Raw genomic sequence first — 16,168 nt, forward strand, 5'->3', positions numbered from 1 at the left:
AGATGTTGCGATAACACCCTGCTTCGTAATAGGTGTTACTGATCTCCACCCAGGAGGAAATCTTGCTAAAATCATGCACATTTCAGTTAACAGACCAGTAATAAACTGGTTTTTCTTCAGCACCAGACAGCCAGTTGGGCCTAAAGAAAAAACAGTTCTGCATTCCTCCACAGAAAAACCCCAAACCAAACAAACCCAACTAGTTCCAAAATCCACCACAATTTTAGTACATCCAAATTCCAGTTCCGAGGCCTTTACCCAGGAAAAACCTCTTAAATGATAAACATTCTATCAGTTTCAGTGCATTTTAAGTTAATCCTTTTATTGGACTGGTGCCTAGCTCTGATTGCACAAATACCTCAGTATTTTCCAAATCGTCCTGTTCCCAGAAAAGAACAGCAGCATTGTAAATCAGAGACTCAAAAGGATGTGATACTCCAACGTGATTCCTCAGGAGAAAGGACTGGAATATGGCATTATACAGTCAGTAAAGCTGAGCTCTTCTTTTTATGAAAAAGGGGTGTATTTAAAAGAACTTTTTATAGAAAATAAAGTTTCAAAGCCTCCATATTAAATCTTTTTGATTTACAAAACAATAGAGTACTCCTTTTGTACCAGCACCACTGTAAATACATGTATACAGCACAACAAACCACAGTCAGCTCAGCAGAGCACCCAAAAATACTGCCAGGGAGGAGTATCAAAAGCCTAACAGGAAAGAAACCTCAGGACTGGAATGGAGTTTTTGTCCTGAACTATATTCAGACACCTCCAATTTACTAACACCAAACACAGTATGAAAGGGTTGTTTGCCCAGGCTGACAATATGCTGCAATAGTGTCACCACCGATAAGTTTACGTTCTAGAAGACTTAATGCCACCACCATCTAAGTTTGCTGCATGTGAAGAAATGAAATCTTTCCCACTGTTAAACAATTAAAAATGTATTTTAATTCTACAAATTTACAAGGGAAAAAAAAAAAAACAAAAACCCAACAAAATAAATCCAACAAAACTTAAAAATAAACCAGAGGCTGTTCCAGGATTGAACTTCAAGTTTTGCTTTGTCAGATTTTGTAATGATCCTTGGCTTTTCAGGTTAATTCCAGTCCTCTAATGGAATGCAGCAGTCATACTCCACACCCAGTAAGAGCCTTTGCATCTGTGATGACATTTGACTTTTCCCCTGTGAAAAACATCTAGTCTCCCTGATGCGAAGAACTGAACTGGGGCACTCAGAAATCCACTCACATGAATGGTTCTTTTCTTTGTTTTTTAATCCTCTTTTCACATTGAGTTTAAAACTTGAGGCTGAAGCCAGGTCCTGCAGCAGATGCTCCTTGAGTGGTGGTGGTCAGATGAAAACCTGTGTCTTTCAGATCGTCATCACCCTGTAAAAACCAAGCACATTTATCAGTAAATGTCTGTTACTTTTTCAACCCCAAAATCTAAACAATGACAATAAAAAAAACCCCAAAGTATCTTTAGGAGATGAGAAATAAATGTTTGATTCAGTGGCATCACAGAGCCCAGGGCAGCTCATGTGAGCAGTTCCTAAAGCAGCATTTGGACATGTCCAAGGACATCACAAGTCCACAAGCAGAGGGGTTGATGATCTTTACTGTTCCTTCCAACCCAAACCTTTCTGTGATTCTAAGTCGATGTCAGCTGCTGTACTCACCAACTGACTGTACCCAAGGCCTCCCTCAGGTGGTCGAGGGCTGGTGCCACGTTTCACCCTTTGCTGTTCACTTTTTGCTGGCCAGGTGGGAAACATGGAGGGGTCGATGGGAAGCGGAGTCTCCCGGAAATACTCATGCTTCAGCCCATCCTCAGCAGTAATTCTTCGTGCTGGGTAGTAGGTCAAAAAGCTGAGAAGAAATTAGGAAGACAGGGAAGAAGAATATTGAAACACAGCTTAACTTAACTGGACAGCCTGGGCTTGAGTATTTTAAACCACCTGCAATACAGAAACATGTTTTACCCTACTATTCATTCCACACAGCAATATATTTTACACTTATGTGTTTCTGCAAGTTCCAGACCCACATCAATACTATTTCCTTATCCAAAATAATTAAGACAGATACAGCCCTGTCATAATCAAAGCAATTAAGAAGCAGATGACACTGATGTGATGTCTGTCTTTGTTAAGAAGACTTGGACCTTCTGAAAGAAAATCTAACTGCCAATGAATTATTCACAACTCAGTCAAAAACCTGGAACAGCAGTCTTAAAAATGGGGAAGAGTAAAAAAATCTCTTATTTTTTAATAAAGTTCTAAGATCTGAAACAATTATTTACTTCATGTCATGAAATCTAAAGGGAATATTAGGGGAGAATAAAATTCTCTCAAGCCACTGTCAACCTTGTAAAGAAAAACTGAAATGCAGTCAGAATGCACCAGTAGAGTTAGATGAAAGAACTGTCAGAGTATCAGATGCGATGGAGCTCATGAACTTGGGAAAATGTAGGAAAAAACCCAAAATTGCTATTTCCTAATTCTTCAATAGAATTAGGAAATTGTTACATTTCTGAATGTACTGGGTTTTTTTCCTCTTTTTCCAATTGTAATTGGAAATCGGAACAATTGTTTAAACAATTGAATTGTTTTAACAAGATCCATAAGAGAAGACTCACCATGTAATTAAACATGACACGAATGAACTAAAACTACTACTAAAACATTTTTCTGTTCTTCTAGGATATAGATGTGCAAGAATAATCTTGGACTGAGATTTAACAGCAGGTGTTAAGAACATGGTACACTGAATAAAGCTCCCGTGAGAGAGAGTGAGGAATAGCATTGCAAGGGATGTCTCAGACAAACTTCAGCAGCATCAGCATGTTTTGACAAGGTCAGATGCACTGAAATACCATGTTTCACTATGAATCATTTTCTATCACTATCATAGTATGTAAGTACAATTCCCAGTGATGCAGTGAAGCACTTACTTGTTCATCAGATCAAACCCCTGATCAGAGAGGAGGGCTCCAAATCTCTTGCGCAGGTTGTTGTAGGGATACTCGGTGAATGTCATCTTCTTGACTGCTGGGAGCTCATTGTAACCAGGCCAGATTTTTTCACTTGGAGTACCCAGATCCTGCAAATTAAGACCCCTCTTTAATAAACTCATTCTAGAGGGAAACTCTTCTACTTTCTCATTATGTAGTTATAGGAGTTGGTTACATATTCAGAGAAAACAAAGCAAACCAAAAACCATGGTCTGACTGTGCGTATTGTACAACAAGAATCAAAGAGTCTTTCATTAAGGTGGAATCTAAAAAGAGCAATAAGCATTTTTTATATCACTACTTCTCATGTACCTGTCTCTAACCCAGTCAGTCAGAACCCACTGGTGTTAAAAGCCTTACCTTAAAAACTTTGTTGATCTGGTCAATCTCTGACTTCCCTGGAAACAGGGGTTTCTGCGTTAACAGCTCTCCAAATATACACCCCACCGACCACATGTCTATTGCTGTTGAATACTCCTGAAAAGAAGGGATATATGACATTCCAATACTCAAGGCACAGATCTCTGTATCTGAAAGTTAAAATTACTGTGAATTATGAGTAATACCCACGTATAAAAACACTTCAAGACGAAACACAAGTCTCCACAATGCTGCCTTTCTTTTTCACTCACACACAGAGCATCACAACCAACAAAACACTCTAACCTGCACTCTCTTGCAGAGATCTTTAGCCCTTATTTTGCCACAACAGCAATCTCAGGTTATGGGAAAAGCCTGGTCGCCATGGTGCATCTCTTAAATGTAAGAATTTCTATTAAAATCATCATTGTAAGACAGCACAGAGCAGTATTTTTTCCTGGAATGGTTCTTGTCACTGAAGCCCCATAGATTTCATCTGGATTTCCATTATAAATTAGGTCATCAGTAGGGAATATTGCCATAATGTTGTTACCTTGTTCTGCTCTCCAGTGTCACAATTTATACACTAGCGTTAAAAATAAATACAAATCCAGCTGCCCAAGGTGCCAGGGACAGTTTGCACCAGTCCAGTACCACCACATCAGCACTCTAACAGAGAAAACTTCATCTGCCACCCACCCACCTTCTGCCTGTGGAAGATGGAAGCTTTTTAGCGGTATTATTAGGAAAGATAATACTGAAGATTCAGAATTTCCACCTCTAAATCAATAGAAAGCATTGAGCATACTTTGTTCATAAATTACATAGTCTGAAGAGTCATTCCTTTAGCAGCCAGAGGGAACAAGGAGAAACATACCTTTGCTCCAAGCAACAACTCCGGAGCCCTGTACCAAAGTGTCACAACCACTGGTGTGTAGGGCTTCAGTGGAGATCCATATTCTCGGGCTAGTCCAAAATCTCCAACCTAAATGAAAACTGGTGATCAGTAACACTTCCAACATTCCAGTGCCAGCTTGTGCTGGCCATGTTGGCTCTTGCAGAGCTTCCAGCCCCCAGAAACAGCCACATAGAATTTGCTGTTTCTTATGGCCCTTCCTTGTCTTTTTCCACTGCTGGGGAAAAAACATTTTCCCTGCCTGAGGCCAAGTAAGAGCTCCTGTTATTGATCATCTCAACAGAAAGCTTGTATGGGAGGGCGAAAACAAAGCCAAAACCAACAACAGATGCTGACTTCAGCTTTGCAAGCAAGGGAAAAATTCAAAGTCCAGTTTTCCTGAGAAAGGGAAAGGCTTAACAGCAGCTGCAAGATGTAAATAATGGCAATGTAAAACTGGCATCTAGAACTCGGATGTAAAAATTGAAACGTCCTGATCTTAGTACTGCTCTTCTCTTAGATTTTTGTGAGTCAGTGAAGGTTTAGAATCTCCATCTCCACCAGTAACTGCACAATTCAGCAGTACTATAGAGACTCAGATTCTTTTTTAAGCCTTATAATCTCTCAAGCTTGAGAAGAGCAACCCCAGTTCAAACACTGTGATGCTGATACAGAAAATGACACTGTCACACATGTGCTGCATCACCAAGAAGAGACACTATAGATCTTTATAGATCACACTATAAAGAGTTCAGTATTCACTAGGCCATGCTTATTGGTCACATCCCAGCATAGATCTTGCAGCTGCGGCAAAGCAGTCTCCTCAGTAGTGAAGTTCACTTCTTCACAACCATATGTTTTACACCTCAAACCTCCTACAGATTAATGCAAAACATCCTGCCCCGCTCCTGACCTAGCTCTAACGCAGTGTAATTCTGCAGTAGAAGTGTGGGATCTCATGTAATTCTTACTTTTAAAATGCCTGAATGACTGAGCAACAGGTTGGAAGTTTTCAGGTCCCGGTGAAGTATCCAGTTGTCGTGCAGATGCTTGACTCCTCGCAGCAACTGAATCATCAGGGTTTTCACTTCACCTGAAATGGTGAAATGAAGCCAAATGCATTTAAAAGCACAATATAAACTGCACCATAAGAATATGTCACAGAACAAGAGCAGTTAAACCCTGAGAGCTGCCAATAAAGCAGAATTCATTTGGGTAACTGGAATGCTCCAAACAATGCTCAGAAATCAATGCCTCAAAAATGCAGGAAGTGGCCAAAGTTAAACCCCAGTGTTCTTTTCCAGTTTATCACAGGGGAAACTCCCTTGATCTCACATCTGAACCTCCACCCTAAGCCAACCGGATTCATCAGCCAAGTGTCACCATGAGTATCAGCACTCCCCACCTACAAGCGTTATCTTGTGTTGGTAAAATCAGACAGAACAGAGAAAAAGCAACAGAAGTCTCTGCTCTAAAGAGCACTCATAGGACATTCCAAGGCAATACACGTCACTGTACAAAGCTAGTTCACTGATGTCAGTACAGCCCAAGGACACTGAGGTTTGTGTTGGCCAGTTTTCCAGTTCTGAGAATTATAGAAGACTATGGCAAACAGTACCTGGCAGGAATGGTTGCTTCATGGTTTCCATCAGACTCTTGAGATCATGCTCTACATAGTTCATTACAATGTAGATTTTATCCATATTGCTGCCTACGACAATTTCCTGTAACACAGAAACAAATGATCAAAACAAGCACACAGGATTTTAGAGCAAAAATGAGGTTTAGAAATTTACTGGCAGGAGGATACATGGAGCTGCCACTGGTGAAATCCAGAGAAAAATCGACAAAAACCCAACTCAGTTTTGCTAAACCTCAGATTACGCAGTCATGTCTATATGGTTTTATGGATAGTATACAGTTGTTTACAGAAACAAGCTCTGCTATGGATGCTACCTTCTTTATAGGGCATTTTAAAAGCCAAGAACAAACTACTTTCGAAATAGAAGACTTGAGCCTTACTCTGACAGTGACAATATTTAGATGCTGTGCTTTCAGAATAGTGTTTATTTCTCTCAGAGAAGTAATGGGAAAGCCTTCCTTCTCCTTTTCCATCTTCAGTCGCTTCAGAGCCACAATCTCATCTGCAAAGGAAACAGAATTAACTGCAGATCTCCCATCACACAGCTAATAAAATACACATTATAAGGTCCCACAGTGCTTTGTCACTAAATTCATTTGAATGAAAACCATTAAGTCAAGACATAATGTTGAACCAAGAAGCAGAGTCAGTCTCACATTAGGAAAATAAAAGCAAAAAAACCCCACAACACAACCACGAAAAGATTGCCAAGTTTAAAGAATAAAATCCAAACCAACACCACAACCAAAGCATTTTGGTGTATTCCAGTATAATTCACTAGGAAAGGAAGTAAAAGTGTATTTAACTCTGAACTCCTCAGCATAGTTGGAAAGGACAGAGCAGACAGAAATGCCTCAAATGCAGTTTCTCTCTGTTTAAAGTCCCAACTCAAAAGGTGCTACTCAAAACATAACTGAAGTGCATTATTTAAATACATCTGTTTTTTGCATGATACTGTGGAGAATAACGCTTGTGTTAGTCTTGGAGCAGACCTCAAGTCAGAGAGGGAGAAGAAAAACAAGCTCATGGTAGTTGTCCAGTAAACAAGTAAACCCAGAGAAGCCACAATGCCAGCTGTGTGCTTCCACTCCCCAGAAGAAACCAAATGGTCCTGTTATTCTAAAACAGAACCACCAAGGCATCCAGAATTCAATTAAACCTCCCACCAGAATTACAGCTTGTCAGTTGGAACCTGACAATAACCCTAATTTCTGTCTAGGCCTTCTCTGGGACATAGTTGTTTGCACAATTCTCTTTACCATCTGCCAACTCTATTTAAACCTGCAGATTTTATCAAGACATTTGCCTCTACAAACCTGATAAGCAAAGAGATTGAGTTTTAAAAAATAGAAATCCACTTGTATATACAAAAAGTGGTCGAGAAGGAGCTTTAAAACTGAAAAGAGTGAAATTTCTTTCTACAACAGAACACTGCAGTGTATCCTCACTGCTTTCATGACTTCTCTAAACTGTAGCCGTGCTCACAGTGACTCCTGGTGGAATACTTAGAGCAAATTATGAAAGATTCCAACCAGGTGACTATCTAGAGCAGATCCCAATCCAGAAATAACTGCCTTTGGAGGCAGAAAGCGTTCTACACCACAATGGCCAACACAGAGATCACTTCTGAACTCAAAGAGCTGCTAGTGAATCCTGTATGTCAGAGTCCACATCCTATTAAGAAGCCTAGATTATTCCTGATAAAGAAGAAAGTGTCACAGACATATTTTGTTCATCAGTGAAAAATGCAGAACTAACTTGCAGTCCTAAATACCACGAAGACAACAACTGGAACCCGCTTGTACTAACCAGTCTTCTTGTCTTTTGCTCTGTACACCACACCATACGTTCCTTCTTCGATCCTGTTCAAACACTGAAATTCCTCCACGCTACGACATCCCTGAAAACAGACAGATGGACACCAGTTACTCCTCCGGCATCTGCCTGGGTGTTTTAAGACAACATAACGGTAAAACTTCAACACCTTCACAGGAATAGTTAACATTTACCAAGATAATCCAACAATGTGGCTATGCAGCATGAGAAAGGTATCTTTGGGGTTAATTTTTACTTGTCTTAAGGAATCCCAGACAGAGTCTGTGTTTTAGTACATTAATGAAATCATTTCATTAACTCATCACTCGTTCCCTTTTTGCAGAGACTAAACTGCCACACAGAGGCTGCCACAATAGCAAAGGCAGCAGCTTGGCACCTCAGCCTAACACCTTCCATATAATTTAATTAATAAAAACATGCTTTCTCTTCCTATTTCTATACTTGGCTGTTATCTACAAAAAGAACAACCACCCATCAATTTCTATTCACATTAACAGAACCTCTTCTTCACAAATATCTATTTTCAGAGAGCACTACTAAGATAGCAGAGTATCAAATGTATTATCACATTCTTAGCAACATCTAAGAGAGTAATCACACTTCTACCTTGTCAAAAAGAGCAATATTTCACACAGAAATGTGTATTTTGCGATGTTCAGTTACTAAGGCATATTCTGCCCATAAACTATCTCAGGCACGAAGGTGTTTATGCTGTTAAAGCAGCTAGAGAAATCCATTTGCTTATGGTATTTTCAAGCATCCTTTAAGCTATTCTCTACCTGAAGTGCAGGAAGATACTTGGGCAACTCTTGCTTCAGTTCAATGGGGGAGGAAGCTGGTGAGTCAGGAACATAGTCTCCTTCTGTCATTGCATTGGACTGGGGGGTTCCCTCCCCTACTTCCTCCTCTTCTACTTCACTTCCTGCTGAATCTCGGTCAAATCTTGACTCTGTAACTTTAAATGTCAGAATCAGTTCTGGAAAGAGAGAGCCCTTGGGACAATTAAGCTCAGCCTTAGACAATTAAAGGTAGTAAAACTCCAATTACAAGGTACAGGTGTGCAACTTATGCAACTTAAGCTCCTGTAATAATAAAGATCAATAAGAAGCCAAATTTCTCCTCTTTGCAGAGGTGATGCTTTTAAGAACTCATTTACAGTCATGTACATACAACTTCCAGTGTTAAATACAGCAGTCAGAAGAATAAATCTTTGCATTAACAGAACGAAAGAGAAAACTGACCCAGCATCTCTCATTCTGATTGCAAAGCTTTTTTGATGAGAGGACAGGACAAGAGACCCAAATGAAAAAGAAGGAAACATTAGTCCACTAGACTAAGAACTGATTTCCTCCTAACATAGACCTTGGAACAGATTGCAAGGAATTTCCGATTCCGTTTTGGAATGATGACAAAACTGCAACAAGAAATAAATTCAAAGTATTTTTCAATACTTGTAGAAAGATTTCTATGGCTGCGAAAATTCTGCCCAACCCATCTTTAAATATTCAGTGTTTGCATTGTACCAACTGGGATGTGGTTTCCATTCTCTCGCTCCTCCTCTTCACTCATCTCTTCTTCGCTCACCTCTTCTGCAAAATATAAACAAGTTCAACTGAACAAACTCAACACTTCTGAGGTTCCTTGTAAGGCAGATCACTACTGAAAAGCTTTTGTAACTCACCAGGCCTCCACCTTCTTCACTATCTAGTTGGTGGCCTTATACTTCTGTTTCCCTTAAATGTTTCCACTAACTCAAAACTGCACCTTTCAGCTTCCAACAGGGAATACAGTTCTTGCCAATTATCTGGGAATTTGGGGAGGGGGCAAGTGAATAAATAAAGTTCAGAAACTGATGAATATTTGCTTATGAATTGTAATTGATTTTAAAGAAAAATACCAGCCATTAGAGCATAATTCTGTGCCTTTACTAATCAATTTCAAGAATGGCTGTAAATAGACTTTGTTACTAAACCTTTTATGTTCATTTACTGGTACTGGCAGGAAAACAAAAACAAAGTGAAATTTGCAACAGAAAATAATTCAAAATGACAAGAGACATTTGTATTTCACCACCCCCCAAATAAGTGCAGACTTGTTCTCTATAGAGTGATGGTTATAAAACTACTTAAACTGTAGCCTGACACCACTGAGGAACATGAGAATGGCTTTCAGTTCTCTAATCGAATAATTGGTATTACCGCTATATAAAAGGATAGAATATTACTTGTACTTGGTTTTTTTTCTTTTTAGTTATCTTGACCTGTCAGGTCTCAGCCTATCCTAGGCTAGGAGAGAAGGGAAATGTTCAGATAAAATAATACAGCAGAGAAACAAAACCATAACACACCATTCTGGGACCTGTTTCATATTAACTCACCAGCTGACTGCTCGGACACTTCCTCAGAATTGCTTCCTGTCTCCTCTTCCTCCTCCTCTTCTTCTCCCTCTTCCTCAGAGCCTTCACTGCTAGACTCTTCCTCCTCTTCTTCTGAGCCTGAGCCAGATTCTGTTCAGGAGTGATTAAGCACATAACTAAGCAGGCGCACACTCTACCACAGAGCTTCCTCACCAGACAGCGGTACAATTAATTACATCTACTAAGTTGCATTTCATCACCTGATGAAGACTCTGCTGAGCTGGTTTTTCTCTCACTGTCACTGATGTCTTGCAAGTCTGAAAGAGGATCTCTCTCTTCTGGTTTCTCCTCTTTTACTGCTGAGAGCACAAAAATTAAGAACAGGGTGCAGACTGAGGATCACTTCTACTTACAAGATTCTGAACATCCAGATAACTGCTTTACTCTCTGTGGTGCTGAAGGTGCTGTATTGGACATACAGAGTGCTAAAAAAGCTCTACACTCTGCTCAGAAGACAAAACAGCTTTTATGAATTGCAGCAGAGCAGAACCAACAGCCAAAAATGTGGAATACTGCCCTTTGGGGATTTTAAATAGGATATATGCCAAAGTTCCAATGAGACTGATTAAAAAATAAAAAGTAAATTAAAAAGTAACATGATAACAAGTATCACCACAACACAGTCTCACTAATGTATGTACACAGAGCCCTTCTATCAGTGCTTACTATCCTAATGCAGTCCCTCTGGATCACCATGAAATAGCATGTGTGAATAACTTGATCAATTAGCAGCTTCCAAGGACTTGCTGCCTCTGCCTCCACCTGGAACTGCAGCTCATTACACTCTGCAATCAGCTGCACTGAAACAGTTACACTTCGTTTTGCAGCTACACACATTAAGAGGGCAGACACGGAGCTTTTCCTCTTTAACACTTTACTGTCAATCGTGCAAGTTCTCTACTTACAGTCAGGACCTCCTAGGCACGGGAAGGACCATTTTCTGGCTTAGAAAACAAAATTCACCATCTCACCAGAATACTGCCTTAAACATTTATTGTGTTCTACAAAGTGACAATATTGGTAATGCTTAAACTCTACTGATCCCAGTAAGGTAACTTTTTTAGGTAGCTTAGTTCCTAACAACAACCCAACTGGAGCTGTGTAAATCCCTTTCACTTGCAAGGGAATGCAACTACAACACTTAGGAATTCGGTCAGCTGCTTCTTTCATCACTGAACAAAGTAACTCACTTGGAAACTTTTTACACTACTACTTCTGTTACTTAAGGAAAGATTCATTCCATTTGTCACCTGCATATTTACCTGCAAACCCAGCATTGCTTTAGAAGACAGTACATGTTTATGAGTAGTCCAGAGTTTTGCCAGCAATGCAGTGGGCAACACTTTCAGCAGAGTAGCAAGGATGTGTGTTTACTGCTAGAAATTAAACGCTATACCTCCTAGCCCCCAGGCAAAGACATTATAAAGTGGCAAATGCTACCTGGTTTCCTGCTATCTCCTTGCTCAAGCTTGTCTCTCTGCTGTCGTAATGGGCTGCGACTCCAGGGTCTCATTTTTACTTTGTCTCCATATTCTTCCCTCACTGTTCTATGGTGTGCAGAAACTAATGAAAACAAAACCGGAAGAAATTGTTACATCTCCCTGACCTAAGCAGAATGTTTCTGTCTGCCACAACCCTCCTGCTTTGCACCCTTTAGGTTCTTCCTTACAACTAAAGGGTAATGGAGAGGCATGGAAGTGGAGCCAACCTAGATCTAGCAGAGTAAAGGACTATGATTTACCTCATGCACAAAAATCCACGGATTTGTACTACTTAGAGAAAGGCGCTGCCATACTTGGGAAACAGAAGCAAGATTCCCTACATATTACATAGTAAACACCCTGAAACTAAGCCATCAGTGCCAAAGAGAGAAATGACCAGGAAAATGCATAAAAGAATAAAACCAGGTTTAGAAGGAGCTGACAGAACATTTAGAGCCATAAAAATAACTAAAATGAAAGGCTAGGTAGATTGAGCAGTACCAGTGCAAATACCAAGCACAAAGAGCTGTTTGGTATGAGCTGAAAGAGAAATAGCAGCAATAAAATGGCTTCTTCTGCTCCACTTGAACAGCCTCTGTCACTCGATCATGGGAATGGGCACTGATTTTTACCTCTGAAAGCTGGGACAAACAGAGATCCTTTAATCAGAAAGTATCTGAACTTAGACTGCAAGTATCCTCTGTGCTTTGCAAAGCGAGGCTTGTGCACAGAAGTTGACTTAAATTGCTGTTATCAGATCTTTCCCACTTGACTCCCACTGCAGCCATTTTAATGACTGGAGTACTTACATGATCTCTCTCCCTCCCTTTGCAATTTATTTCCCCAAATCCTTAAAACACTTACTTTTGAGACTTCAAACTCTGTCACATTGGGTTAGACTCAGCCAAAGAGTTCAGAAGCAACTGGGATTGTGATGAACACACACACACACACGCGCGCACACACACACACACAGAGAGACAATGTCAATTAAAGCTTGTTTCCATAGGAAACCAGGCCAAAAGAGTGGCAAAGGCTCACTGACAGATCATTATGTTGTGACATTTAAGGCATATGATACTGTACAACTTAATAGATTGGGTTTTTTTCCCCTCCAACACAAAAGGTGTCCCCCCCCTTTAATATTCTTTCTTTACTCTGGCACTCACCTAAGATGCTTTCTACACCTGCATTCCCCACCGTATCAGCAGATATTAAGCCCAAACAACATTAATACAGACACTTACCTTCTCTCCTGGCTTCCCGTTCCTTACGTCTCTCTTCAGCTCGCCTTTCCCTTTCCTTTTGCTCCCTTTGTTCCTTCTGCTGTTCTCGGATTTTTCTCTCTCGTTCCCTCTCAAGTTGCTCCAGGCGATCTCTAGAACACAATTATCTGCTGTTATTCTACAGTTCACTAAAAACTCGGCTTATGAAGGAAAACTTCCTTGCTGTAAGAAACTACAGGGCCATCTGATTTCATTAGCAACAGTACCAGTGACTGCGTATCAGTCAAAATGACACACAGCTTTTCAGCTGATGCTTTAAACACAGCATTTCAAAGACAAAGTCCATGAACTCTAACACAAAAGCTTCTGCACCTTCCCAGGGTTTACACAGATCTTCAGCAAGTTCTGTTAATAAATCCCCTGGTTCACACTTTTTTCATTATAGTAGAACACTGGCAATGAATTCACCTACAAATTCACCACTGGCAATGAATTCACCTGTTGTAATGAAGCCACTTACAAAGGTCATTAAAGTCAAGAACACATTGTCATTAGGCAACACATTCAAAGAACATGGCACTGGCACCAGAGCTTACAAGCTTTTGCTCTGAACTTGTCATTTCAGAGCAAGGAAAGGTTAGAGACAGATTAAGAGAAGGAAGCTGTTCATCTCTGCTGCTTTGTCACAGGGCAGGGAGGGATGGATGTACCTCTCCCTCCTGGAATGCTCCCTTGCCATTTCTCTCCGTTTCTGTCTTTCCCATTCACGACGGGCTTTATCCTGCTCTTCTCTATGTCTCTTCCTACGCTCATGTTCCCGTTCTTTCTCTTTCACTCTGGCATGTTTCCCTAAACAAACAAAAATGAATTTTGGAGTGTTACTATTCAAAATATTGAGTGCTCCTATTTTTAGAAAACAGAACTAGAAAGGATGAAGCTTACGGTAACCTCTTGTCAGGTTCTCTGCTATTTTCTTAATAGAAAAAACCTGATCTGAAAGGGTGTTGGAAAATTTAAAGACTGGAAGATCTTGCACAAATACTGACATTAAAATAGGAAAAGGCCGTTTATAACAGGAATACAACAGGGATGTTCCCAGAAAGAGTGTTTTTTCTGTTACAGTCAGGTAGAAAGATCATACCTCAGCTCACTTGCTCAGTGAAGACAGGAAAGAAGCTTAACAGATTTCAGAGAATAAAAGTAGACTCAATGTCCCTATCCCAAAGTGACTTCTGTCCTCTCAAACACACACAAGCCCCTGTCACTCCCATAAGGGCATTAAACAGAACCAAGGAAATAATACAAGTTTAAACTCCTCTGTCTTATCCACCGTCAGGTTTTCTTTGGTTTGTAGTCACTGTTATTTACTGCCAACGGAGTCCCCGTTTGGCTTCACTTCAGGAAGCTACCAGGAATGTTATCCAAAAGTAGGAATAAGAACCTTCTGCTGAGTGACTGCGATGTCTGCGTTTCTCTTTCCTCTTCTCATCTTTTCTATGATGGGTTTTTTCTTTCCGTGACATTTGCTGCGGTGGTTTTATAGCCAAGGAATCATCTTCCTCTCCTCTAAAGCACAAGACAAAGCAACAAACTCAGGAAGGTTTCACGGACTCCCAAGCACAGGGTGGGTCAGTTCCTCTCTTCCCCATTTTGAAAAGAATGCATGCTTCCCTCTTTTATTAATTTATATTATTTCCATAATGCCCCCGAACTACGGCATTAACAGTACGTTACAGAGAATCATAGTCACATAGAGAAGTTAAGCTATTACTATAAGCACATTCTGAATACGCAAGCAGCTGGGGATGAATTAAGCGCTGAAGAGAACTTAGCAGGCCTGGTCTAACTTAAGTTTTATTTAAGTGAAATATTACTAGGCAGTGGCCAAAACTGGAACACAATACACCATTAAACCTTAACCAGTACCGCAAAAGATATCCTGGCATGTTCTAGAAGCAGCACATGGCACATCTGTATTGCTAAAGAACTTAAACTTGTTCCCTTCAGGTATTTTTAAACCCCAATCTCAGCTTTCCTAAAGGTTTAATTCAGTAACTCTTCCTAAAGTAACAAGGTGATTCTCTTAGCCTTACCTGTCTTCCATAGAGTCTTCCCTCCTGTAAGGTGAGTTTCTGATGGTTATTTCCATGCGGTGATCCCTCAACTCCCCCTCTTCGAGAGAATCCCGCTTTGAGTCCCTATCATCTGACTGCCACAGGAGAACAAGAAAGGGGGAAACCAAAATGCAATTAATTATTCTGCCACACAATGAAAGAAATAACACTCAGAAGCCCTGTTCTCACGAGGAAATGAAGATACAGACATGGAACGAAACTCAAATTTCATCAGAAACACACAGAATCATAGAATAGTTAGGGTTGGAAAGGACCTCAAGATCATCCAGTTCCAACCCCGTGCCATGGGCAGGGACACCTCACACTAAACCAAAAACACACCAAAGGGCAGCTTACGTTTTTCATGCGCTTTATCTCTGCCTTCTCCTCTTGCTCCTTCCTTCGTTTTTTTTCCTGAAGAATTTCATCTAAAGTTTTCACTTTCCAAGAATCCTTTTCATCACCCATTGGAGTTTGAAACAAAAAAAAACCTCTGAAAAAGAGAACGACGTTACTAAAACCTACACAAACTACACAGTCCGACACAACTACATCAAGTTTTACACTGGCTTTTTGTACGCAGAGAAGTTTGGTTATGCATATACTCGATTCAAGCGAAGCGGGACTTCGCCTGAACCAGAAGGGCCGCTTTACCCCCGGCAGCTCACACCACCCTCACTATGAACACAGGGGCCTGCACGAGTAAACCCCAAACGCCGTTTACGAGCAGGGTCCGGCGTTCCTCCACCGAGGCGCCGGCCCATCGCTGTCGGCACGGAACGCTGGACACAACACCCCCCAGCAGAGCCCGTTCCGCCCGGTACGGAGCCTGCCCGTAGTCAACGGCCGCGGGGATAACGCAGCCTTAGGGCCCACCGCCGCTTTCCCCTCAAAGACCGGTTTCACCTGTGGGGCCCTCCCCGCCCCGCTCAGCCCCGCGGCCGGTGCTGCTCAGGGTCCGACCGGGCCCCGCCGCGCTGAGGGGAGCGGAGGAGAAGGAGAGGCCGCCGGCCCCACTCACCGCTACCGGAGACTGCGACTGGCAGCGCCGGGCAAGTATGTCACTTCCGCCCGCCGGAGCGGGCTGATGACGTCCGGCGCAGGCACCCAGCCGGGTGGGCGGGGCCAGGCATCGGTAATGAGCTGGTACCGTAATTAACGAGCTATCGGCCGCGCCCCGAGA

At 41.3% G+C, this 16,168-nt stretch overlaps 1 protein-coding gene across 5 annotated transcripts; it reads right to left on the reverse strand.

Annotated features, from left to right (window-relative positions):
• Positions 1 to 301: 301 nt before the first annotated feature.
• On the reverse strand, positions 302 to 16,091 carry LOC136022742 (cyclin-dependent kinase 11B). 5 transcript variants are annotated; one of them, XM_065696443.1, is made up of 20 exons: positions 16,007 to 16,091; positions 15,343 to 15,478; positions 14,965 to 15,080; positions 14,313 to 14,437; positions 13,582 to 13,720; positions 12,893 to 13,023; positions 11,605 to 11,727; positions 10,365 to 10,460; positions 10,126 to 10,254; positions 9,272 to 9,337; positions 8,528 to 8,697; positions 7,722 to 7,812; positions 6,293 to 6,414; positions 5,889 to 5,994; positions 5,242 to 5,363; positions 4,253 to 4,360; positions 3,376 to 3,492; positions 2,956 to 3,104; positions 1,682 to 1,871; positions 302 to 1,391 (listed from the first exon to the last, which is right to left on the reverse strand). In XM_065696443.1, exons 2-20 carry the CDS (start codon positions 15,451 to 15,453, stop codon positions 1,299 to 1,301), a joined length of 2,304 nt encoding a protein of 767 aa, XP_065552515.1. In that variant the 5' UTR covers positions 15,454 to 15,478; positions 16,007 to 16,091; the 3' UTR covers positions 302 to 1,298. The 5 variants fall into 5 exon arrangements, with proteins under 5 accessions (XP_065552515.1, XP_065552513.1, XP_065552514.1 ...); XM_065696441.1 differs by having other exon boundaries at positions 8,528 to 8,703; XM_065696442.1 differs by having other exon boundaries at positions 10,365 to 10,463.
• Positions 16,092 to 16,168: the final 77 nt, after the last annotated feature.

Source organism: Lathamus discolor, chromosome 16 (genome assembly GCF_037157495.1).
Source record: "Lathamus discolor isolate bLatDis1 chromosome 16, bLatDis1.hap1, whole genome shotgun sequence".
Taxonomy (NCBI): domain Eukaryota; kingdom Metazoa; phylum Chordata; class Aves; order Psittaciformes; family Psittacidae; genus Lathamus; species Lathamus discolor.